This window comes from Aquarana catesbeiana, linkage group LG01, assembly GCF_042186555.1.
Source record: "Aquarana catesbeiana isolate 2022-GZ linkage group LG01, ASM4218655v1, whole genome shotgun sequence".
NCBI classification, from domain to species: Eukaryota; Metazoa; Chordata; class Amphibia; order Anura; family Ranidae; genus Aquarana; species Aquarana catesbeiana.
The window spans coordinates 950,950,725-950,978,176 of NC_133324.1; the positions used below are offsets into that span (position 1 = coordinate 950,950,725).

The 27,452-nt window shown below is 42.4% G+C and overlaps 1 protein-coding gene across 1 annotated transcript; it reads left to right on the forward strand.

Annotated features, from left to right (window-relative positions):
• The first annotated feature begins 1,914 nt into the window (after positions 1-1,914).
• On the forward strand, positions 1,915-27,312 carry LOC141128299 (gamma-crystallin-3-like). The gene is made up of 4 exons (XM_073615510.1): positions 1,915-1,923; positions 2,473-2,715; positions 24,875-25,159; positions 26,999-27,312. The coding sequence occupies exons 1-4, from the start codon at positions 1,915-1,917 to the stop codon at positions 27,272-27,274; spliced, it is 813 nt and encodes a 270-aa protein (XP_073471611.1). The 3' UTR covers positions 27,275-27,312.
• Positions 27,313-27,452: the final 140 nt, after the last annotated feature.

The following is a 27,452-nucleotide window of genomic DNA, read 5'->3' on the forward strand; positions in this document are numbered from 1 at the left end:
TGCTATAAAAATAACAAACATGTTTTACTTACCTGCTCTGTGTAATGGTTTTCACAGAGCAGCCCCGATCCTTCTCTTCTTCCCTCTTCTGTGATCCTGGCACCTCCCACCTGTTCAGTGCCCCCACTGCAAGCAGCTTGCTATGGGGGCACCCAAGTCGAGTCACAGCTCCCTGTGTCCATTCAGACATGGATCCCCGAACTGTCCCTGCCCCCTCTCTTCCCTGATTAGCTAGCTGACTTTGATTGAGAGCAGCAGGAGCCAATGGTACCGCTGCTGTGTCTCAGCTAATCAGGAGGGAGAATCTTGGATGGCTGAGACACTCGTGGACATCGCTGGACAGAGATGGACCTCACGTGATCGTTAGGGGGACTGATGGGGGGCTGCGGCACACAGAAGGCTTTTTCTCTTCATGGATAGAATCCATGAAGAGAAAAAACCTTCTGCCTTTACAACCACTTTAAGGACTAAAAACTCTCAGTCCTTTAGAAAGTAGCGCAAAGTGTTGTAGACTGCATCCCGGAGTACATTCAACTCCCTTGTAGACACTAGTCCCAGCTCTACCAACTGCAGGTAATGCCAGCCCACCTGTCTGCTTCTTCACCAGCCCACCTGTCTGCTTCTTCACCAGCCCACCTGGCTGCCTTTTATCCAGTCTACCTGACTCACTCTTCACCAATTTACCCAGCTGCCTTTCCACCAGCCTGCCCAACTGCTCCAGAGATCTCCCAGGGCAAGGTTAATGAAAGATTTAAGCACAACGCTGTCTTCCAGAGAGACCTGCTGCAGGTGGCAGCCTTTGTTCTTGTAAGTCCCTGACCATGTTGATCTACTTACTGTATTGTCTCTCCTTTCTCCCACTTCCGCTTAGCCATGGAGACCAATTTGATGCAGTGTGCGGCGTATGGTCTGAGCACTGACAGGCTGACTCCTCCCACCCCTTCAACCTCTGCAGCAATGCTGGCAGTACTCATACTGTACATCTATTTCCCAATGACAACCACGCCGAGCATGTGTACTCATCTTCTTTGGTCAACCATAGCGAGGCCTGTTCTGAGTGGAACCTGTCCTGTTAAACTACTGTATGGTCTAAGCTGTGCTACAGCTTAGTTTCAGGATCTTGGCAATCTTCTTATAGCCTAGGCCATCTTTATGGAGAGCAACAATTCTTTTTTTTCAAATCCTCAGAGAGTTCTTTGCCATAAAGTGCCATGTTGAACTTCCAGTGACCAGTATGAGAGAGTGAGAGCGATAACACCAAATTTAACACACCTGCTCCCCATTTACACCTGACACAAGTCACATGACATCAGGGAGGGAAAATGGCTAATTGTTCCCAGTTTGTACATTTTAACTTAGGAGTGTACTCACTTTTGTTGCCAGCGGTTTAGACATTAATGGCTGTGTGTTGAGTTATTTTGAGGGGACAGCAAATTTACACTGTTATACAAGCTGTACACTCACTACTTTACATTGTAGCAAAGTGTCATTTCTTCAGTGTTGTCACATGAAAAGATAGAATAAAATATTTACAAAAATGTGAGGGGTGTACTCACTTTTGTGAGATACCGTGTATATATATATATATATATATATATATATATAGTGATACTACACATTCACACACGTACACATACAAAACACATACAAAGAGGTCCATTCTCATGACAGATTAGTACACATTTTTTATTTTTGCTCGGGTAAACAATTTTAACACTAATGCAAGCAAAAAAACACAATAATTGTAAAGAAACACCTAAAAGAAAAGAATTGACACAGTAAAGGGAAACATATATTCATTGTGCATGCTGTGAATGGTGTCAGCAGATGAGGGTGTGGGCAGGTGGGGATGTATATAAGCCTGTGCTCTCACTGCCAGTCACTAGTACAGCATTGGAGTACACATCCAGCAACATGGGAAAGGTAAGCACCTATCAACATTGTTATAGGAAATATAATAATACATATTAAGATATCAGTCCGGTTGTGTGCCCATCATTGATCAGTTATTGGGTATCATTGAACCCGAAAGACTGAAGACATCTTGTGACAAAAAAAAAAAGAACTGCTGCATGGGGACAACTCCAAACTGAAGGTGAGTATTGCAGCCGGATCCTAATTCTTTCATTTTTTCTACCACTGCCTGGGGGACATTAAAAAGAAGTTGAGCTTTAAAGCAGAACTTCCCCCCCATCAGAATACATTCATCAGTGCTGAAGTTGATAGAGAAATTGACTTCTGTGCAACCAGCCTGCTCATAGGTGGATCAAAATTTAGCTGGTCCCTGCTAAACCAGTAGAATTTTGATCCATCTATGGCCGGCTTTACTAAGTAAGAGTTGCAGTAGGTGTTTTAATGAAGGGACACAAAAAAAACAAATCCAAAACGCTAACTATTCTAAAGACTAGAAATGGTAAAACATTCTCTAAGTTGCACACAGTTTTCACAGTGAATTTGCCATTTTCTTTGTAGATCATCTTCTACGAGGACAGAAACTTCCAGGGTCGCTCCTATGAGTGTAGCTCTGAAAGTTCTGACCTGTCTTTATACTTCAGAGGCTGCAACTCCATCCGTGTAGAAAGTGGAAACTGGATCCTGTATGAGCACCCCCATTACAGAGGACACCAGTACTTAGTCCATAGAGGAGAGTATCGTGACTTCCAGCAATGGATGGGCTACAATGACTCCATTAGATCTGTGCGTCTGAGCCCCCAGGTATCACTAAACCCGTGTACTCTTTATTAAATATATTTCCATAATAAAAATATATATGACCACTTGCCATTTGTTTGTAATACTCCTTTTTGCTTTATTATGGTGTAACTTATTTTAATAGCACCAAGGTTCCTGCAGAATCAAGATCTACGAGAGAGAAGAGGTCAGATGATAGAGTTCACTGAAGATTGTCCTCATGTCTATGAGAGATACCGCTACCATGACATCCACTCTGTCCATGTCCAAGATGGTTATTGGATGTTTTATGAGAAACCCAACTACAGGGAACATCAGTATTACCTGATACCTGGAGAGTACAGGAGATACAGTGACTGGGGAGCCACAAGTCCAAGAATTGGGTCCTTCAGACGTCTCCATCATTTCTAATAAAGTGACAGCTTCATAACTTATTTTCTTCACAATAAACTTGACAAATAATTTTCAGTTTATATAGTTTTTATATAGTTACTTATATCATTTTATATAGTTAGTCATGCTTAAAGTAGATATTGATCCAATTTCTATAGTCCTGTATACTTATTAACATGTTAAAGTAATTTCAAAGCTTTTCAACCTCTTTAAATCTAAAGCTTTCATTAAGTGTTTCTTGCAGAATGGTCCAACTCCTTTCTTGTTTCTAATTGTACTCATGCATTGTCAACCTCAGAATTAGCAAGGTGAAGAATACAAGCAGCCTTGCTGACACATACAATATATTGTCAAAAGTATTGGGACACCTGCCTTTACACACACACATGACCTTTAATGGCATCCCAGTCTTAGTCCGTAGGGTTCAATATTGAGTTGGACCACCCTTTGCAGCTATAACAACTTCAACTCTTCTGGGAAGGCTGTCCAAAAGGTTTAGGAGTGTGTCCATGAGAATGTTTGACCATTCTTCCAGAAGTGCATTTGTGAGGTCAGGCACTGATGTTGGATGAGCTCATCCATGTCTTTATAGACCTTGCTTTGTGCACTGGTGCACAGTCATGTTGGAACAGGAAGGTGTCATACCAAACTGTTCCCACAAAGTTGGGAGCATAAAATTGTCCAAAATGTCTTGGTATGCTGATGCCTTAGGAGTTCCCTTCACTGGAACTAAGGGGCCAAGCCCAACCCCTGAAAAACAAACCCACACCATAATCCCCCCTCCACCAAATGATTGGGACCAGTGCACAAAGCAAGATCTATAAAGACATGGATGAGCGAGTTTGAGGTGGAGGAACTTGACTGGCCTGCACAGAGTCCTAACCTCAACCCGATATGACACCTTTGGATGTATTAGAGCGGAGACTGCAAACCAGGCCTTCTCGCCCAACATTAGTGCCTGACCTCACAAATGTTCTTCTGGAAGAATGGTCAAATATTTCCATAGACACACTCCTAAACCTCGTGGACAGCCTTCCCAGAAGAGTTGAAGCTGTTATAGCTGCAAAGGGTGGGCCAACTCAATATTGAACCCTACAGACTAAGACTGGGATGCCATTAAAGTTCATGTGCGTGTAAAGGCAGGCATCCCAATACTTTTGACAATATAGTGTATTTCTTAGGCATGGTCTACCATTGTCACTATCATGAAGCCAGTCCAGACCAATGATGCTCAGCAAATTCCGACGCAAGTAAACAGGAAGTGACTGAAAAAGAGGTTAAAGTTACATGGATGCATAATTACATAGTTAGGTTAAAAAAAGTCCATCTAGTTCATCCAATAGGAAAAGAAATCAATCAATTAATAAATAGTAAAACACAGTAACACAGTATTAGTAAAACAAACATGAAATCCACCAAGTGTGCCATGTGACTACTTGGGCAACATAGACTGATCTAGCTCCCGGTCCCACAGTCCCACTTGCCATCCAGGCTTGAGACTTGAAAGGAGTCAGGCACAAGTTGGTAGTTATTTTGAACTTTTACAAAAACTTCTTAGAAGTTAGAACAGTTAATGGCAGATATAAGTGAATATAGTAAAATAGGCAACAACTTCAGTACACATAAGATCATAGTTCTTTAGCACTTCTTTAGTGATTAGCAAGGTGTTACTCCACTACCCATACTGCTCCCAGGGGCAGTACCACATCTTCAGGTATTTCCAGGGAATACTTAATGCAGGAGGGTCACATCACTTTCTAGACAGTAGACCTCATAAATCCTATGGAGGCCAAACAGTCTGAGGCTGAACCTATTTCTTCCACTGCACCCGCAATTCTTCCCATTCCCCAGCTTACTTGTTTTACCTTGTATATAACTAGCAGGGATTGCTATCCAGTGGCGTCTCTAGCTTTCATATTTAGGGGGGGCACATGGGGGGACAGGGACAAAAGTAGGGGGGCAACTATAAAATGCAATTATATATATATATATATATATATATATCCTGGGGCCCTTTACTACGATCCCACAACGGGCCCTTTCACATGTTCTGCAGTGAGCTTCCTTCCTACTGTTTTGGGGCCCCCCCAGGGTGGCAGAAAACAAGAGATATATGTCACCAGCATACCAAGAAAATATAAGGGTCTAAAGCAATGGGAGAACTATCAGGGTTGCAAAGGTTGTTTTGCCACCGGGCCCTGGTGTTCTGCCACTGTGGGGTTCCCCAGCCTCCCCTTGCTGTCCTGCTCCTGCTATTGACAGCTCTGGTCTGGCATCTCTTGGAATTTACAGGCTGGTTCTCCTGTCCTAAGGACGGGAGAAATCAGTCTGTTTTTTCAGTAACTGAGAGTCCTGGTGGAGTCCTTCCTGCAACTTGCTCTTCTCCCTGCCAATGAGGATGCAGTGGAAGGAGCAGATCGGGCAGCTGTGGTTGTGTGAGCGCTCGCATTATGCAGTGTCAGCGAGCAGAGGGAGGGGGGAGGAATCACCCGCAGGAGCTGACTGGGGACGCTCTCCCTTTTAGACATTGCCTTTTTGTAAAAAAAAAAAAAAAATGTTTTTCTTAATTAGGGGGGGGGGGGGCAGGCACATGGTGGGGCACAGCATAATGTTGGGGGGTCAGGGCCCCCTCTGGCCCCCCCTAGGGACACCATTGTTGCTATCTAGTGGGAAGATATGAGACCTTGCTGCACCTTCCTACAAATTAGGTGGGAGATGGTGGACCTCTGCAGAGAGACCACTGCTTTCACACACAGAGAGCAAGTACATGTATGAGAAGCTTGAGATGACGAGAGTGGCCTCTTGCACAGTTCTGATCCTAGCAGCCCTGGAAACTGCATCAGGCTCTGCGTGGTGATGGAAGAGCACAAGCTCTAGCATCCAGACAATAAAGACTGGAATTTGGGAGTGTTAGTATCAGATGAGAAGGGGCACAGTGGTATAACATAGATACATGAAGTCCACTTGAGTGGAGTCATGTCACAAGCCAGGTCCAGTGGCAGCTGAGCAAGAAGGCAACAAATTGAAAGGAGGGTCAGCGGCAAGAATAAGCAGAGGCTGGAAATGAGCAAGCATTGAGGTACCAGGTGGATAAGCAGAATTTTGGTCAGAAGCCCAGGCTGAAGTCATTAACGCAGATGAACAGCAATCACAAGTAGACAAGGATAACCAGGTCAGGGGGAAGCCGGGTCAATAACAAGGTCAGCGTAAGTTTCAGAAACAAGAATCACAGGAGAGAAGACTGAAAGACCATTTAGCAATGATCATATGCAGAGCTCAGGCTGAAATAGTCAGCTTGGCATAAGTATCTGTGGTGCTTGTGCCTGCATTACTCTGACTGCTGGTACAATGTTCCTAACAGCAAGAGTCCCTCTATGCAACATGCTGGCAGGGGACAGGCTTTTCTACACAAGCTATGGCTGCTTTCTGAAGAGAACAAAATGTAATATTTTGGAGCCTTTTGATGCCTCTGAGATGTATTTAGTTTATTTAAACTGAAAGTTAAGTTGGAGTTTAAAAATGATCACAATTCTGCTCTCAAAGGACATGTAAATTTTAATTAAAAAAACTCTATTTCTTTAATATTTTATACATTCTCTAAATATTTTATTGTATATCATAAAGAATAATAAATGTTTTCTTCCTCCTCTTCTATTGCTTAACACACCGTGACGTCCGAACGGAAGTGACGTTGACACGTTTCACATTCATCTGGATGTCCAGATGAACTTGCAATTAGGGCAGTTTAACGTAAAGGTTAACTCTTTTATCAATGTGTTTTGAATTTTGTACCACTCTAAAAAATTATTGACTGATCATAAATTTCACGTGTTTTGCTCTTCAGTAAGCCCCATTCTTTTCTTGGTCCCCCCCCTGTTTGGGACATATAGTTTTGTTGCAGTTTTTCCAGGGGCTGAAGAACATCCACTTATTCACAGGTACATAATTCATACACACAACAATCAAGCCTCTTTTCTCTAGGAATTTTATGTGAAAAATATTTAAAGCTCATGTCAAATGATATATATGTCTTTGTAGCCTTGTAGCATTGGAGTGGTATCTCTGTCTTTATCCGCATTATACTGTGCATTTTTACCTTTATGTAGCACTCTCTACCTAGGTAGGTGCTAGAGGTAGATTTCTGGTGAGTACAGGTGAATTTAGGCAGACTTAGTTAGAAGCTAGGCCTGTTTGTTTTGATCTGTTTGGGCTGGGAGTGGCTCAGAGTAGGCTGGTGACTCACAGATAGCATCACTTCTCGGTTACCTCCCTCTGGCTTCTAGAGGATTCTAGAAGAGAGGTGGAGCTGTCTCAGGGAGCCCTGACCAATCCTCAACTAGGATTGACAGGGGGCAGGCCGCCTTGATATACCCAGGGTCAGCTCAGCTGGGGAGGAGTTGTCGGGTGGAAGAACTGAGGATGGAGTGCTAGGCTGTTGGGGCATTTCAGGGCGTTCCCCAAGGGGGGGTGACCTTGGGCCAGGCTCTCGGTTGCAGGACGGATCCCTTCAAGAACACATGAAGGATCTGAACAGGAGGCACAGAGAGGAGTCAGAGAGGACAGCAGGAGCTAGTACTGCTGGGCAAGTCTTCAGGAGGGAACCACCGGTTTGCAGCCAGGAGGGCTGGTGAGTGACATGTGCTATCGGGAGTACTGGAGAAGATTGCCAGAGAGGACTGAGAGGAAGCAGTCAGAGCTGGGTGTGGAGCCAGTGAGGATTGCAATGTCATGGGCAGTGGTGTCGGGCAGCTGCAGCCAAGAGGGCTGACAGGGCCTGAAGAGGGATTGCTGGGAGCAGTGGTCCACCTTAGGACAGCTAGCATTAAGGATTTTCCTATTCTATTTTTGCTACACTAAAAGGGAACCTGGAGTCCCTGCCTGCAAATGGTAATTTCTAGGGCCTGACTGAGTCAGTGTTGGGCCTAACCATGTGCTAGCTGTGCCTGGAAGTGAAGTGTTGTGAGAGAGAGAGAGAGAGACAGAGAGAGAGAGAGAGAGAGAGAGAAACAGTCTGCAAGCAAGTTTTGTGCTGGAGGAGACTGGAGACTGGAGCTGTAAAGTGTATATAGTTGTCCCAACTGACTGAAATACAATCAATCAATTGTTCGTTCTTCTGGTCATCCCATATATTCCCATCCCTGTCCAAGTTCAAATCCCTCAATAAAAATACAAAAAACAAGCACATGGACTGTTCATTGTCTCCAAGGTGATTTGGAAGTAAATGCCAGGCTGGGCAGGGTGACAGGTGGACCACAACATTCAGCAGCCCCTATGGGGGTACCGCTACATTTACTTCCAGGTAACAGGAAGCTAAAGCCAATAGAACGTTCACTTTAAATCACTTAAACCCATTCCGAGTGCAAGAAAACATAAAGGTGTGCAAAGTCTTATAGTTTGTTTTCTTTAAAAAACAGCCAAAGCCTGTCCGTGCCAAGAAGGACCCCTTTCTCTGCGCAATGGTCTCTCTGAAGATGTCTGACACACACCCTAAAGAATCAGAGCTACAGCTCTGCAACCAACATAGCTCATGTTCCCTGCAGATTTAAGAGTTTAAACTTTGACTCATCCGGTGCTGTGCCAGACCTCTGCAGATAGATTGAAAGAACCAGTCCATCAGAGATCCTCCACTACATGTTCGAACTGTAGTCAAAAACATTCTGTGTTAACACATCACCTCTGGAATTGTCCAAGCATAGACATCTTTTGGACTCAAGCAGAGGTGGCTCTAGGCTTTGTGAGGCCTTAGGCAAAACTTAAACATGAGGCCCCACCCATGCCCATAATAGGACAAATAATTCAAGCGATATAAAAATTAACTGTATAAGGAGGGTACAGGGTGAGGGTAAGTGGACACAGTACAGGGGGAGGGTAAGTGGACAAAGTACAGGGGGAGGGTAAGTGGACAAAGTACAGGGGCAGGAGAGTACAGTGCAGGGGGAGGGTAAGTGGACACAGTACAGGGGCAGGAGGGTACAGTACAGGGGGAGAGTAAGTGGATACAGTACAGGGGCAGGAGAGTACAGTGCAGGGGGAGGGGAAGTGGACACAGTACAGGGGCAGAAGGGTACAGTACAGGGGGAGGGTAAGTGGACATAGTACAGGGGGCAGGAGAGTACAGTACAGGGGGAGGGTAAGTGGACACAGTACAGGGGGCAGAAGGGTACAGTACAGGGGGAGGGGAAGTGAACACAGTACAGGGGGCAGGAGAGTACAGTACAGGGCGAGGGTAAGTGGACACAGTACAGGGGGCAGAAGGGTACAGTACAGGGGGAGGGGAAGTGAACACAGTACAGGGGGCAGGAGAGTACAGTACAGGGGGAGGGTAAGTGGACACAGTACAGGGGGCAGAAGGGTACAGTACAGGGGGAGGGGAAGTGGACACAGTACAGGGGGCAGGAGAGTACAGTACAGGGGGAGGGTAAGTGGACACAGTACAGGGGCAGGAGGGTACAGTACAGGGGGAGAGTAAGTGGATACAGTACAGGGGCAGGAGAGTACAGTACAGGGGGCAGGAGAGTACAGTGCAGGGGGAGGGTAAGTGGACACAGTACAGGGGGCAGGAGAGTACAGTACAGGGGGAGGGTAAGTGGACACAGTACAGGGGGCAGAAGGGTACAGTACAGGGCGAGGGTAAGTGGACACAGTACAGGGGGCAGAAGGGTACAGTACAGGGGGAGGGGAAGTGGACACAGTACAGGGGGCAGGAGAGTACAGTACAGGGGGAGGGGAAGTGGACACAGTACAGGGGGCAGAAGGGTACAGTACAGGGGGAGGGGAAGTGGACACAGTACAGGGGGCAGAAGGGTACAGTACAGGGGGAGGGGAAGTGGACACAGTACAGGGGGCAGGAGAGTACAGTACAGGGGGAGGGGAAGTGGACACAGTACAGGGGGCAGGAGAGTACAGTACAGGGGGAGGGTAAGTGGACACAGTACAGGGGGCAGAAGGGTACAGTACAGGGGGAGGGGAAGTGGACACAGTACAGGGGGCAGGAGGGTACAGTACAGGGCGAGGGTAAGTGGACACAGTACAGGGGGCAGAAGGGTACAGTACAGGGGGAGGGGAAGTGGACACAGTACAGGGGGCAGGAGGGTACAGTACAGGGCGAGGGTAAGTGGACACAGTACAGGGGGCAGAAGGGTACAGTACAGGGGGAGGGGAAGTGGACACAGTACAGGGGGCAGGAGAGTACAGTACAGGGGGAGGGGAAGTGGACACAGTACATGGGGCAGGAGAGTACAGTACAGGGGGAGGGGAAGTGGACACAGTACAGGGGCAGGAGAGTACAGTACAGGGGGAGGGTAAGTGGACACAGTACATGGGGCAGAAGGGTACAGTACAGGGGGAGGGGAAGTGGACACAGTACAGGGGGCAGGAGGGTACAGTACAGGGCGGAGCAGGAGGGCACAGTACAGGGGGAGGGTAAGTGGACACAGTACATGGGGCAGGAGGGTACAGTACAGGGGGAGGGTAAGTGGGCACAGTACAGGGGGCAGGAGGGTACAGTACAGGGGGAGGGCAAGTGGACACAGTACAGGGGGCAGAAGGGTACAGTATAGGGACAGTAATGTATAATACGGAGCTGCTCTCGCAGATCCTAGCTATTCTGGCAGGCTGTCACTGGGGAAATTAAAGAAAAGAACATCCATCATATAAGTGTGTACCACAGTAAAATGTTATATAGTGTGAAGATACCAAGAATAATTAATATATGTACATTCCAAAGTGCTGGTACAATAAATAATAAGCATAAAACATACATGTAACACAAAAAAATCCAACAAAACTGTGCTGTGATAAACTTGTGTAGATATACTGCAAATTATTTGCTCGGACGTCAGATTCCCATCACCAAAACAAAGCACATACCATTTGCTTACCAAAAAAAATAGACTTCTTAAACTTATGAGGTCACATGCACTTGTCATCTGCTGGATATTTACAACCACTTCACTCAAAAAACAACATTGCAGGCATAGTAGCTTGGTCCGGTACCAACCACAGGGAACCCCGTAAATGCAAAGAATAAATCAATACCAGGACAAGTAAACAATTTGTTGCTTTATCCTAGTAAAGTTTGCTGTAAGTACATTACTTTAAGAAGGCAACGCAGTATGTCATGGTAATGCATACAGTACGTTTTATTCTTTGCATACACGGGGTTGCTGTGGTTGGTACCTGACCAGGCAGAGTGGTAAAAGGCTGCTCCTGGGAGAAAGTTACCATAACTGCGTTGTCACTTTTTGAGTGAAGTGGCTGTAAATATCCCGCAGATGACAAGTGCATGTAACTTCATAAATTTAAGGAGTCAAATTTTTTGGTAAACAAATGGTATGTGCTTTGTTTTGGTGATGTACACCGAAGTCTGTGCAAACAGCTTGCAGTGGATATGCACAAGATTACCACAGCACAATTGGAGTGTGTGTGTGTGTGTGTGTGTGTCTATATATAATTCTTGATATCTATTACATTGCACTTTAGGAACTTTCACATGAAGGATTCAATCAGGTCCACCTGTCAGTTTTTCAGGCAGACCCTCCATTCTCCTTTATGGAGCGGTGGATGTGAATGGTCTTTTGTCCACTTACACCCGCCTACCTTCAATCTGGCCCAACAAAAACAAACTGAAGGGGGATCCATTATCCTCTGTCTAGGCTGATCAGGAAGAATGTCAGTTGGGTATAAACAGACAGGCGGTCCGTTTATACCTGACTGCCCATAGAGCAGTGTGGGCTGTGTCTGTGTCCACTTGACATAAGTGGTGCAGACGCAGACCTGTTAACCTCTTGCTCTGCTCAGAGGGTAGTCAGCAGACAGACTCCCCACTGACCAAAGCAGAGTCTGTCCCAAGTGAAAGGGGCCTCATTGATGTCTTGTTTTGTCCCATCACCTTTGCTCTGTCTGTCCCCATGTACTCTCTAGCTGCCATCATCTCTCTTATTCCCTTGCTCTGTCCTTATATCCTCTTCTCTGCCCCATCTATCCCTCCTCTATCTCTAGATGGGTCCCTATTATGTACATGCAAGAGGCTGTGTAATCAGTACAGTCCGACAAGATACAGCACCTTACCTCTATCTTCCTCTGAGGATCCAAGCCATTCCTGCTACTGTGTCTGCTGGCCCCTCCCTCTGGTCTCACTCGGCCCCTCCCCCTCCTCTCACTTACCTCCAGTAGTGGATGTGATTATGAGTGCCATGATGAAATGCCTATTTCTAATATAATCGCATAGATAAGTGCTTATCTCATATAACCAGCTATTAGCCTTAACCATGCTCAATTAGATGTCTGCCAGCTTCCCTCTTTTTGTGGAACAGAATTGCAAGAGTTAAGAACAAGTTAAAAGAAGATTGCGCCTGTTTTCAAGAACTGGAAACAAGACACCCTATTTAGCTATGATAGTCTGCTATTCCCTTATATAGATATAACCCAGCTAAAAGCTTATACTTTGTCACAATAATGAATATGTATATCTTGTGGTCTGCATACGCTTGTCTTATTTGATATTTGATAACAAAATATCCGGCTCACGGTATATTAGCCGGGGTCCAGGAAGTAATAAAAGCAGAAGTACCAATTTACTGAACGTTGTATGTGTCAGTGATTTGTGTCGAGTATGCACACTTTTACATTGAAGGTTAATTTGGCCAGGGGGACATAAACAAAAGTACCGAACGATTCTGGTTCGGTCCAAAACAGGATTTACTTCTGCCCCAGACCCGGACACATCATTCACATGGACTGCACCGAGAGTGATGAGTCTCCCCTCTCCCTGACAGAAGCTTAGTTCAGAAGAGCAGAGTGTCAGTGTATCAAAGCTCCTCTCCTCCTTCTCCATTCTGTACACACACGAGGAGGAGGGGGGAGCAGGGACACGCTGATACTAGGTCTGTAGAAATTATTATGCTCTGTAGATGGAGGAGGGAGGGAGAGAGAGCAGCTGGAAAGGAGGACAAGGTAGAAAATATGTGGAGTAATTGAGGGGTTAGGAGGATATGTGCTGGGTGGGCTTTGGCAGGGGGAAGATATGCTAGAAGTGTAGATTGGTTTTGAAATCTCTCTTCCTTCCCAAAGGACCCCTCCAGCACATATCCTACCCCCCCACCCCTCCCCCTTGCACTGGCCCTCTTCTCTCACAAAGCGCCCCCCCCAGCACAAATCTGTCTCCCCCAAATGCCCCCAGCACATATGGGCACAGGCTGCATATAATGGGCACAGAGGCTGTATGATTGCCACAGAGGCTGCATATGATGGACACAGTGGCTGTATGATGGGCACAGATGTTGCATATGATGGGCACAGAGGCTGAATGATTGGCATAGAGGCTGCATATGGTGGGCACAGTGGCTGTATGATTGGCACAGAGGCTGCATATGATGGGCACAGTGGCTGCATATGATGGGCACAGAGGCTGCATTTGATGGGCACAGAGGCTGATTGGCACAGAGGCTGCATATGATGGGCACAGAGGCTGCATATGATGGGCACAGGCTGCATATGATGGGCACAGAGGCTGTATGATGGGCACATGCTGCATATGATGGGCACAGAGGCTGCATATGATGGGCACAATGGCTGCATATGATGGGCACAGAGGCTGCATTTTACGGGCACAGAGGCTGCATTTTATTGGGCACAGTGGCTAAATATGATGGGCACAGTGGCTGCATTTTATGGGGCACAGTGAGGCTGCAATTGATGTTTTTTTTCAGAACTTTTCAGTTTGTTTGCGACCCCAAAAAATTTTGAGCACCAGCCGCCACTGCCCCCCAGCACATATCTAACTCTCCCCCCCCCCTGCTAGCACTGGCCCCCTCCCCAGAACATATCTGACCCCTGCATGCATTCAACACTCACAATTCCGCCACGTGCACTGTTTGCTGCGGTGAGCTATGCGCCACATTACTACTCTCTTTCAGGCCACCAAAAGTGTCCCAGGTCTTTTACAATCTTATAGTGTAAACCCCCCTCAAAGAAATGCCACCACTATAATGTTCGGGTTTGGCTTGATGAAAAGGAGGCAATCCTACTCATCACTCATTCACGATCCTCTGTGAATGGAAAACTACAAGGTCCAGCAGCCTTTGTGGCTGTCAGCTTGCAGCTTTCAATGAACTGCCACGGTGTTGTAAGTGCTGTGGTAGTTCATTTAGTCTACCTGTCAGAATTTATTGGCTTTATTTGTTCTGCAGTTGACATGCATGGCACCAGCGATCTCCTGATCGCTGATGTAATGCTTTACAGGCTTCTGCAGCAAAAAATAATAAATGCACCTGCAAAAAAATGTGCATTTACCCTTTTTGTTTTCTAAAGTGAACTTATCTTTTAAACCAAGTTCTGGCCTAGACTCCTCCTATGATCCTCTCCTCATTCACTTTGGCTATGCCTCGATGTCAACACTGAATGTGTATGTGCGCTCACCCCTATAACCGCCTGTGGTTTGCCTCAGGTTCCTTTCCCAGATTAGTGCAACAGCAGCCAGGCACACAGCAACGGTCGCTCCTCTGGCTCAATAAACAGACTAGGGGCTGCCTTCTTCAAATGTATTGCTGAATAGGGATGAGCCAAACACCCCCCCCCGGTTCGTTTTGCAGCAGAACATGCAAACAGGCAAAAACGTTTGTTCGAACGCACAAAAACTGTCAAAGTCTATGGGACACGAACGTGAAAAATCAAAAGTGCGAATTTTAAAGGCTTATATGCAAGTTATTGCCATAAAAAGTGTTTGGGGACCCGGGTCCTGCCCAGGGGACATGGATCAATGCAAAAAAAAAGTTTTAAAAACTGACGTTTTTTCGGGAGCAGTGATTTTAATAATGCTTAAAGTGAAACAATAGAAATGAAATATTCCTTTAAATATTGTGTCTGGGGGGGTGTCCTTAGTATGCATGTAAAGTAGTGCATCTTTCCCATGTTTATAACAGTGCCACAGCAAAATGGCATTTCTAAAAAAAAAAAAAATGTAATTTAAAACTGCTTGTGGCTGTAATGTCGGATCCCGGCAATATAGATAAAAATACCAAAAATACCAAAAACAAATGGCGTGGATGTCACCCCCAAAATCCATACCAGGACCTTCAGGTCTGGTATGGATATTATGGGGAACCCCGCACCCAAAATTTAAAAAAAATGGCGTGGGGGTCCCCCAGGCCCCCAGGCACTATATACTCTGAACAGCAGTATATATACTATACGGCCTGCCCTATATACTTTGCAGAAAATTGGGCCTAAAGCCGTGTACACACGATTGGATTTTCCGACGGGAAATGTGTGATGACATCTATATTAAGCTAGCATCATCAAGATTGAGAACAAATAGAATAGTCAGCATAGACAGTTTTCAAGGGATCAAACATCCATAGCAAATTCAATCACTTACATCAGCATCAGGTGCTTGATAACACCAGATCAATTTTCTCATACTCAGTATACTGTACCAATTATATATTATGTTTTTATACTGTATGTAGTGTTAGCCCCCCCCCCCCCCCCCATGTTGAGTGAGGGCATTTTTCCTCTTCTATCTGATTTTAACCACTTGACGACCGCCGCACGACGATGTACGTCGGCAGAGTGGCACTGGCAGGCAAAAGGGCTTACATGTACGTCCTTGCCTGCCCGCGGGTGGGGGGTCCGATCGGACCCCCCACGGTGCCAGCAGCGGTCGGATTCAGGTCAGGGGCGATCAAAGGTGAGGGGGAGGCCACTCATTCGTGGCTCCCCCCTCGCGATTGCTCCTGGCCAATGACAGAGATCCTCAGCTTCTGTAATGTAAACAGAAGCGGAGGATGTGATGTCATCTCTCTCTCCTCAGCTCGGCAGTTTCCGTTCCGGCGCCAAGGAGAGAAGACTGTAATGTGAGTGCACCAAACACACAGTAGAACATGCCAGGCACACATTACACCCCCCTTTACCCCCCGATCCCCCCCGATCACCCCCCCCCGTCACACTGACACCAAGCAGTTTTTTTTTTTGATTACTGCATGGTGTCAGTTTGTGACAGTTAGTGTGTTAGGGCAGTTAGGGTTAGCCCCCTTTAGGGTATAGTGTACCCCTAACCCCCCCTAATAAAGTTTTAACCCCTTGATCACCCCCTGTCGCCAGTGTCACTAAGCGATCATTTTTCTGATCGCTGTATTAGTGTCACTGGTGACGCTAGTTGGGGACGTAAATATTTAAGTTCGCCGTCAGCGTTTTATAGTGACAGGGACCCCCATATACTATCTAATAAATGTTTTAACCCCTTGATTGCCCCCTAGTTAACCCTTTCACCACTGATCACCGTATAACCGTTACGGGTGACGCTGGTTAGTTCGTTTATTTTTTATAGTGTCAGGGCACCCGCCGTTTATTACCGAATAAAGGTTTAGCCCCCTGATCGCCCGGCGGTGATATGCGTCGCCCCAGGCAGCGTCAGATTAGCGCCAGTACCGCTAACACCCACGCATGCAGCATACGCCTCCCTTAGTGGTATAGTATCTGAACGGATCAATATCTGATCCGATCAGTTCTATACTAGCGTCCCCAGCAGTTTAGGGTTCCCAAAAACGCAGCATTAGCGGGATCAGCCCAGATACCTCCTAGCGCCTGCGTTTTGCCCCTCCGCCCGGCCCGGCCCAGTCCACCCAAGTGCAGTATCGATCGATCACTGTCACTTACAAAACACTAAACACATAACTGCAGCTTTCGCAGAGTCAGGCCTGATCCCTGCGATCGCTAACAGTTTTTTTGGTAGCATTTTGGTGAACTGGCAAGCACCAGCCCCAGGCAGCGTCAGGTTAGCTCCAGTACTGCTAACACCCACGCACGCACTGTACACCTCCCTTAGTGGTATAGTATCTGATCGGATCAATATCTGATCTGATCAGATTTATACTAGCGTCCCCAGCAGTTTAGGGTTCCCAAAAACGCAGTGTTAGCGGGATCAGCCCAGATACCTACTAGCACCTGCGTTTTGCCCCTCCGCCCGGCCCAGCCCACCCAAGTGCAGTATCGATCGATCACTGTCACTTACAAAACACTAAACGCATAACTGCAGCATTCGCAGAGTCAGGCCTGATCCCTGCGATCGCTAACAGTTTTTTTGGTAGCGTTTTGGTGAACTGGCAAGCACCAGCGGCCTAGTACACCCCGGTCGCAGTCAAACCAGCACTGCAGTAACACTTGGTGACGTGGCGAGTCCCATAAGTGCAGTTCAAGCTGGTGAGGTGGCAAGCACAAGTAGTGTCCCGCTGCCACCAAGAAGACAAACACAGGCCCTTCGTGCCCATAATGCCCTTCCTGCTGCATTCGCCAATCCTAATTGGGAACCCACCACTTCTGCAGCGCCCGTACTTCCCCCATTCACATCCCCAACCAAATGCAGTCGGCTGCATGAGAGGCATTTTCTTTATGTCCTCCCGAGTACCCCTACCCAACGAACCCCCCCAAAAAAGATGTTGTGTCTGCAGCAAGCGCGGATATAGGCGTGACATCCGCTATTATTGTCCCTTCTGTCCTGACAATCCTGGTTTTTGCATTGGTGAATGTTTTGAACACTACCATTCACTAGTTGAGTATTAGTGTAGGGTACAGCATTGCACAGACTAGGCACACTTTCACAGGGTCTCCCAAGATGCCATCGCATTTTGAGAGACCCGAACCTGGAACCGGTTACAGTTATAAAAGTTAGTTACAAAAAAAGTGTAAAAAAAAAATAAAAAAAATATATAAAATAAAAAAAAATAGTTGTCGTTTTATTGTTCTCTCTCTCTCTATTCTCTCTCTCTCTATTGTTCTGCTCTTTTTTACTGTATTCTATTCTGCAATGTTTTATTGTTATTATGTTTTATCATGTTTGCTTTTCAGGTATGCAATTTTTTATACTTTACCATTTACTCTGTTTTATTGCTAACCATTTTTTTGTCTCCAGGTACGCCATTCATGACTTTGAGTGGTTATACCAGAATGATGCCTGCAGGTTCAGGTATCATCTTGGTATCATTCTTTTCAGCCAGCGGTCGACTTTCATGTAAAAGCAATCCTAGCAGCTAATTAGCCTCTAGACTGCTTTTACAAGCCGTGGGAGGGAATGCCCCACCCCCCCCCCCAATCTTCCGTGTTTTTCTCTGGCTCTCCTGTCTCAACAGGGAACCTGAGAATGCAGCCGGTGATTCAGCCAGCTGACCATAGAGCTGATCAGAGGCCAGAGTGGCTCCAAACATCTCTATGGCCTAAGAAACCGGAAGCTACGAGCATTTCATGACTTAGATTTCGCCGGATGTAAACAGCGCCATTGGGAAATTGGGAAAGCATTTTATCACACCGATCTTGGTGTGGTCAGATGCTTTGAGGGCAGAGGAGAGATCTAGGGTCTAATAGACCCCAATTTTTTCAAAAAAGAGTACCTGTCACTACCTATTGCTATCATAGGGGATATTTACATTTCCTAAGATAACAATAAAAATGATTAAAAAAAAAAAAAAAATGAAAGGAACAGTTTAAAAATAAGATAAAAAGCAAAAAAATAATAAAGAAAAAAAAAAAAAAAGCACCCCTGTCGCCACCTGCTCTCGCGCTAAGGCGAACGCAAGCGGCGGTCTGTCGTCAAACGTAAACAGCAATAGCACCATGCATGTGAAGTATCACCGCAAAGGTCAGATTGAGGGCAGTAATTTTAGCAGTAGGCCTCCTCTGTAATTCTAAAGTGGTAACCTGTAAAGGCTTTTAAAGGCTTTTAAAAATGTATTTATTTTGTTGCCACTGCACGTTTGTGCGCAATTGTAAAGCATGTCATGTTTGGTATCCATGTACTCGGCCTAAGATCATCTTTTTTATTTCATCAAACATTTGGGCAATATAGTGTGTTTTAGTGCATTAAAATTTAAAAAAGTGTGTTTTTTCCCCAAAGAATGCGTTTGAAAAATCGCTGCGCAAACACTGTGTGAAAAAAAAAAATGAAACACCCACCATTTTAATCTGTAGGGCATTTGCTTTAAAAAAATATATAATGTTTGGGGGTTCAAAGTAATTTTCTTACAAAAAAAAATAATTTTTTCATATAAACAAAAAGTGTCAGAAAGGGCTTTGTCTTCAAGTGGTTAGAAGAGTGGGTGATGTGTGACATAAGTGTCTAAATGTTGTGCATAAAATGCCAGGACAGTTCAAAACCCCCCACATGACCCCATTTTGGAAAGTAGACACCCCAAGCTATTTGCTGAGAGTCATGTCGAGTCCATGGAATATTTTATATTGTGACACAAGTTGCGGGAAAGAGACAAATTTTTTTTTTTTTTTTTTTTGCACAAAGTTGTCACTAAATGATATATTGCTCAAACATGCCATGGGAATATGTGAAATTACACCCCAAAATACATTCTGCTGCTTCTCCTGAGTATGGGGATACCACATGTGTCAGACTTTTTGGGAGCCTAGTCGCGTACAGGTCCCCGAAAACCAAGCACCGCCTTCAGGCTTTCTAAGGGCGTAAATTTTTGATTTCACTCTTCACTGCCTATCACAGTTTCGGAGGCCATGGAATGCCCAGGTGGCACAAACCCCCCCAAATGACCCCATTTTGGAAAGTAGACACCCCAAGCTATTTGCTGAGATGTATAGTGAGTATTTTGCAGACCTCACTTTTTGTCACAAAGTTTTGAAAATTGAAAAAAGAAAAAAAAAATATTTTTTCTTGTCTTTTTTCATTTTCAAAAACAAATGAGAGCTGCAAAATACTCACCATGCCTCTCAGCAAATAGCTTGGGGTGTCTACTTTCCAAAATGGGGTCATTTGGGGGGGGGTTTGTGCCACTCGGGCATTCCATGGCCTCCGAAACTGTGATAGGCAGTGAAGAGTGAAATCAAAAATTTACACCCTTAGAAATCCTGAAGATGGTGATTGGCGGCTAGGCTCCCAAAAAGTCCAACACATGTGGTATCCCCATACTCAGGAGAAGCAGCTAAATGTATTTTGGGGTGCAATTCCACATATGCCCATGGCCTGTGTGACAACTTTGTGCAAAAAAAAAAAAAATGTGTCACTTTCCTGCAACTTGTGTAAAAATATTAAATATTCCATGGACTCAACATGCCTCTCAGCAAATAGCTTGGGGTGTCTACTTTCCAAAATGGGTCATTTGGGGGGGGTTTGTGCCATATGGCCATTTTATGGCCTTCAAAACTGTGATAGGTAGTGAGGAGTGAAATCAAAAATTTACGCCCTTAGAAATCCTGAAGGCGGTGATTGGTTTTCGGGGCCCGTACGCGGCTAGGCTCCCAAAAAGTCCCACACATGTGGTATCCCCGTACTCAGGAGAAGCAGCTGAATGTATTTTGGGGTGCAATTCCACATAGGCCCATGGCCTGTGTGAGCAATATATCATTTAGTGACAACTTTTTGTAATTTTTTTTTTTTTTTGTCATTATTCAATCACTTGGGACAAAAAAATAAATATTCAATGGATTCAACATGCCTCTCAGCAATTTCCTTGGGGTGTCTACTTTCCAAAATGGGGTCATTTGGGGGGGTTTGTACTGCCCTGCCATTTTAGCACCTCAAGAAATGACATAGGCAGTCATAAATGTACCCTAGTTTGTAGACGCTATAACTTTTGCGCAAACCAATAAATATACGCTTATTGACATTTTTTTTTACCAAAGACATGTGGCCTAATACATTTTGGCCTAAATGTATGACTAAAATTGAGTTTATTGGATTTTTTGTATAACAAAAAGTAGAAAATATCATTTTTTTTCAAAATTTTCAGTCTTTTTCCGTTTATAGCGCAAAAAATAAAAACCGCAGAGGTGATCAAATACCATCAAAAGAAAGCTCTTTTTGTGGGAAGAAAAGGTCGCAAATTTCGTTTGAGTACAGCATTGAATGACCGCGTAATTAGCAGTTAAAGCAACGCAGTGCCAAATTGGAAAAAGTCCTCTGGTCCTTAGGCAGAATAATGGTCCGGGGCTAAAGTGGTTAAAGTTACACAATAAAATTATGTAACATTTTAACATGTCTCCTCTTTATGACCACTATAGTGAAATGAAAAAATGAAATATTCCTTTAAATATCGTGCCTGGGGGGTGTCCTTATTATGCATGTAAAGTAGCGCATCTTTCCCATGTTTATAACAGTGCCAGAGCAAAATGGGATTTCTAAAGGAAAAAATGTCATTTAAAACTGTGTTGGGTGAGGGCATTTTTCCTCTTCTATCTGATTTTAAAGTTATACAATAAAATTATGTAACATTTTAACATGTCTCCTCTCTATGGCCGCTATAGTCTTCGGTTGTAAGGCACACGGGGTCTGACCCCGGTACTTGATTTCTGCTTAGATTTTATTGGATGAGGCCCATAGTCCAAGTGTACCTTTTCTTCTCCAGAACCTCTCCTATCCTCTGGAAATCGCTATCCCAACTTGTCCATCTATCTCCTACTCTGTGCACATTTCGATGATCCCTTAACACTCATCTCTTCAGGGAAGCCTATCTCACCTTTAACCACTTCCCGCCCAATGACGTCATATGACATTGTTGACTTTAAGTGGGGATATCTGAATGATGCCTGCAGCTACAGGCATCATTCAGATATCTACTTTTAGAGCTGATGATTCACTTTACCATAAGAGCAATCATAGCGGATGTTCAGCCACTTGATTGTTCTTACAGGCAGCGGGACATCCCCCCCTCCCGCCGCCCTCCGGTGCTTCTCCTGGCTCGCCCGTACGATTGGTGAGAGGGAGAAGGAATCGGTCCATGCTGGAAGTGTACCATAGAGAAACTGTCAGGCCAGATGGCCCCCCCGACATCTCTATGATCTTTGGGGGGCCGGGTGCGATGTTATGATGTCCCGCCCAGCCTCTGCATTTGAAAAAATGTTGCTGCATCGGCTGGGAAGCCAGGATCGTGTTTTTTATTTTTATTTTGCAGGCTTCCCAGCCTAGAGGCGAGATCTGGGAACTTATTGACTGCAGATCTTGCTGTAAAGAGGACCTGGCACGCACTATTTCTATTACAAGGGATGTTTACATTCCTTGTAATAGGAATAAAAGCAATAAAAAAAAAGTAAAAATAAAGTGTCAAAATAGAAAAATACGTAGGTCGCGCCCACATATGTAAGCTAGACCACCTTTGTAATTCGAAACAAGTAACATGTAAAAAAAATTTAACGCATCACCTATGGAGATTTTTAAGTATCGAAAGTTGGCGCCATTCCACATTATGCAAAAAAGTAGGCTAACTTTACTGTTTTTTTTTTTTTAATGCATGAAACCTTTGAAAAATTACTGTACAAATACTGTGTGAGATAAAAAGTTGCAACGACTGCTATTTTATTCCCTAGGTTCTCTGCTAAAAAAAACAAAAATAAAACATATATAATATTTGGGGGTTCTGAGTAATTTTCTAGCAAAAAAAACTATGATTTTTACATGTAGGAGCGAAGTGTCAGAATTGGCCTGTAGTAGCAAGTGGTTAAATAACAACTGGAATTTTAATTCTCAAACAACCTATAACCATGCGCTTCGTACCTCTTGTTTTCTTCCTTTTTTCTGGTAGACTTTAAACTCTTAAGAGCAAAGCCCTCTTTTGAATGATATTGCAACTGTGCCATCTCCCTTCTTTGTAAAGTGTTGAGTAAACTGTTGGTGCTTTATACACATACAAAGAGGCCCATTCCCATGACAGATTAATTCACAAATCTTTTAGCTCAGGTTAAGTGAACAATTTTAACACTAACACAAGCAAAAACTAAACACACAATAGTTGTAAAGAAAACACATATACAAAAAAAAACATAGTAATGGGAAAATCCATTCATTGTGCATACTGTGCATGGTGTCAGCAGGTGAGGGTGTAAGCAGTTGGGGATGTATATAAGCCTGTGCTCTCACTGCCAGTCACTATACAGCAATGGAGTACACATCCAGCAACATGGGAAAGGTAAGAACCTATGAACACTATTATAGCAAACGTAATAATATACAGTACTATGCAAAAAGTTTTAGGCAGGTTAAAAAAAATCACATCTTTTCGTGCATAGAACGTGGAAACAAGGCTAGGCGGCTCAAATATGCAGGAAAACATAGGAACTGCAAGTGCAAAAGAAAAATGGTAGCAGGTGCTCTGGACTGCTGAATCAAAATGTGAAATATTTGACTGTAGCAGGAGGAAGTTTGTTGGGGGAAGGGTTGGAGAGCGGTACAATGATTTTCTGCACCAAACACTGAAGTATGGTGGAGGTTCCTTGCAAGTTTGGGGCTGCATTTCTGCAAATGGAGTTGGAAATTTGGTCAGGATCAATAGTGTCCTCAATGCTGAGAAATACAGGCAGATACTTATCCATCATCCCATACCACCAGGGAGGCGTGTGATTGGCCCCAAAATTTATTCTGCAGCAGTACAACGACCCCCAAACATACAGCCAATGTCATTAAGAACTAGACATGTGCATTGCCGAAAAATGTGTTGGTTTTCGTTTCATTCGCTTTTTTGTTTTGTTTTTTCGGGTCATTTGTTATGATCGCAATTTGTAAATTCCTAAATTTATAAATTTGAAAATTAGAAAATTGATAAATTAAAAAATTCATAAATTCGTAAATTTGTACATTTGTAAATTCGTAAATTAGAAAATTAGTAAATTTGAAAATTAGTAAATACGTAAATTCGAAAATTGGAAAATTCATTGCGTTCTATTCGTTTAGATGCGGCATTCATTATTTCGGATAATTTGTAACTTCGGATAAATTTGTATTCGTTACGTTCACTAACAGCCAAATTTGAAAGGAAATTCCACTGCCTATAATTTATTAGTTAGTATTAGTTAAGTTATTATTAGTTAGTTATTATTTCTGATTTTCAAATTTTCGGGTTTTCAGACTTTCGAATTTCCAAATTTACGAATTATCGAATTTTCAAATTTACGAATTATCAAATTTACAATTTTTCGAATTTACAAATTTATGAATTTTCCGATATTACTATTTACGACTATTCAGAAAAATTTGTTAAACGTGTTTTCATTAATTTGGATAATTCCAAAATAACGAATTTGTCAAAAATTTGTTAAAAAACGGATTCGGAACTAAACAAATTGCACATGTCTATTAAGAACTATCTTCAGTGTAAAGGAGAACAAGGAGTCCTGGAAGTGATGGTTTGGCCTACGCAGAGCCCTGATCTCACAATCACAGAGTCTTTTTGGGATTACATGAAGTGAAAGAAAGAATTTGAGGCAGCTGACATCCACAAAAGATCTGAGCTTAGTTCTCCAAGATGTTTGGAACAACCTACCTGCCGAGTTCCTTCATAAGCTGTGTGTAAGTCTACCTAGAAGAATTGATGTGGGTTTGAAGGCCAAAGGGTGGTCACACCAAATGTTGATTTGATTTGGATTTCTCCTCAGTTCATTTACTTTCCAGTTAGTTATTTATTAAAGACAAACTATTAACACTTCTATTTCAGGTAACATTCATTGTTTACAGACTTTTTTGCACACCTGCCTAAAACTTTTGTCCAGTACTGTATATTAAGATAGGAGTGTGGGTGTGTGTCCATCATTGACCAGTTATTGGGTATCATTGAACTTGGAAGACTGAAGACACTGTGACAAAAAACAGCTACTTCATGGGGACAGCTACAAAATGAAGGTGAGTATTGCAGCCAGTGAGTTTGGAATTTTTATTTTAGTGACTTAAGGTTGATTTAAAAAAAAAAAAAATTTTGTGGTCTCTTACTAAGAAACATTTACGGTAGATATTTTAATGAAGGAATGGAAAAATTCTAACTGTTCTGAAAAGTCAAAATGGTAAAACATCAAGTTGCTGACAATTTCCACACTGAATTTACTATTTTCTCTGCAGATCATCTTTTACGAGGACAGGAACTTCCAGGGTCGCTCCTATGAGTGTCACTCTGAATGTCCCGACCTGTCCTCATACTTCAGACGCTGCAACTCCATCCGTGTGGAGAGTGGGAACTGGATCCTGTATGAGCTCCCCAACTACAGAGGACACCAGTACTTCCTCCATAGAGGAGACTATCCTGACTTCCAGCAATGGATGGGCTACAATGACTCCATTAAGTCTTGTCGTCTGAGCCCCCAGGTAACACAACACTTGTGTACTCTTTATTAAATAGACATGTGCAGTTAGTTTCCTTCCAAATTGAAATTCAGACAAATTTTCCTTTTTTTGGAGATTTGGATGTATCCGAATTTTCAAATTACAATAGTAGTGAATTTAAAATTTAAAATAGTTTTCAAATCCATTTCAAATAGTTTTCTAATTAGAAAAGTTTTCAAATTCAAATTCGAAAAAGTTTTTAAATTTGAAAAAGTTTTCGAATTCGAATAGTTTTCGATTTGTTATCCAATTTAAAAAGAGAATAAAATAGAATAGAAAATAAAGAAATAGAATAGAATAAAAAAAGAATAGAATAAAATTGAAAGAATATAACCATCTTCTGAAATTCATATTTCAAATAGAATACATTAGAATTTGAATATATAAGAAAAGAATACAATAGAAAAGAATAGAATAGAACAAAAAAAAATAGAATAGACTATAATAGAATAGAAAAGAATATAATAATTTCCCAAAATTCAAATAGAATCAATTTGAATTTGAATAGAATAAAAAAGAATAGATTAGAATAGAAAATAACAGAATAGTATAGAACAAAAACAACAGAATAGAATAGAATGAATATAACCATCTTCTAAAATTTGAATAGAAAATAATAGAATAGAATAAACAAATAGAAAAAGAATAGAATTAAAAAAACAATAGAATCGAAAGAATATAACAATTTCCCAAAATTCAAATAGAATTCAAAAAAGAAAAGAATAGAATATAAAGAATATAATAATTTCCCAAAATTCAAATAGATTCAATTTGAATAGAATAAAAACGAATAGATTAGAATAGAAAATAACAGAATAGTATAGAACAAAAACAACAGAATAGAATAGAATAGAATGAATATAACCATCTTCTGAAATTTGAATAGAAAATAATAGAATAGAATAGAATAAACAAATAGAAAAAGAATAGTAATTAAAAAACAATAGAATAGAAAGAATATAACAATTTCCCAAAATTCAAATATAATCAATTCAAATTTGAATAGAATAGAACATAATAGATTAGAACAGGAAGATGGTTATATTGTTTCTATACTATTCTGTTATTTTCTATTCTATTCTAATCTTTTTTTTCTATTCTATTCAAATTCAAATTGATTCTATTTGAATTTTTGGGAATGGTTACATTCTTTCTATTCTATTGTTTTTTTTATTTTTATATTCTTTTGTACTTCATTCATTTCTATTCGAATTTCAGAATATGGTTATATTTTTTCTATTTTATTCTATTTTTTAAATTCTATTCTATTCCATTAATTTCTATTCTATTCTGTTATTTTATTTCCTATTTTATTTTGTTCCGTTTTACTCTATTATATTCTATTCTTTTATTATGTGTTATATTATTTTCTATTATATTCTTTTCTCTTCTATTATATTTTTTTTCTATTCTATTCCTTAATCTTATTTTCTATTTTATTCTCTTTGGAAATTTGAAAACTTTTTAAATTCAAAACTTTTCAAATTCAAAAACTTTCCAAATTCAAAAACTTTTTGAATTTGAAAACTGTTCAAATTCGAAAACTATTCGAAATGGATTTGAAAACTATTCGAATTTCGAAAATTTGTATCGATTCAAATACAAATAAACAAAACAAATTCCGAAAACCAATTAAACTAATATAACTAAACAGATTTATGCAAACAACAAATCAAAACGAAATGAAAAAAAAAAACTATTTATTTTGTTCTGCACATGTCTATTATTAAAAATAGTTCTATAATAAATATATGTATGACCACTTGCCATTTTTTGGTAATACTTCTTTTAGTTTTATTATGGTGTAACCTATTTTATCAGCACCAAGGTTCCTTCAGAATCAGGATCTACGAGAGGGAAGACTTCAGAGGTCAGATGATGGAGTTCACTGAGGATTGTCCTCATGTCCATGAGAGATTCCACCACCATGACATCCACTCAGTCCATGTCCATGAAGGCTACTGGATGTTCTATGAGGAGCCCAATTACAAGGGACGTCAGTATTACCTGAGACCTGGAGAGTACAGGAGATACAGCGACTGGGGAGCCACGAGCCCCAGAATTGGGTCCTTCAGACGTCTCCACCACTCCTACTAAAGTGACAGTCATGACTTATTTTCTTCAAAATAAACTTGCCAAATGAAACTTCAATTATTATGGTTTTTATATAGTTTTATATGTTTTTTTATATAGTTACATATATTGTTTTTTTTTTTGATAGTTCATGCCAAAAGTAGATCTTAATCCAATTTCTAAAATCCCATATACTTTTTAA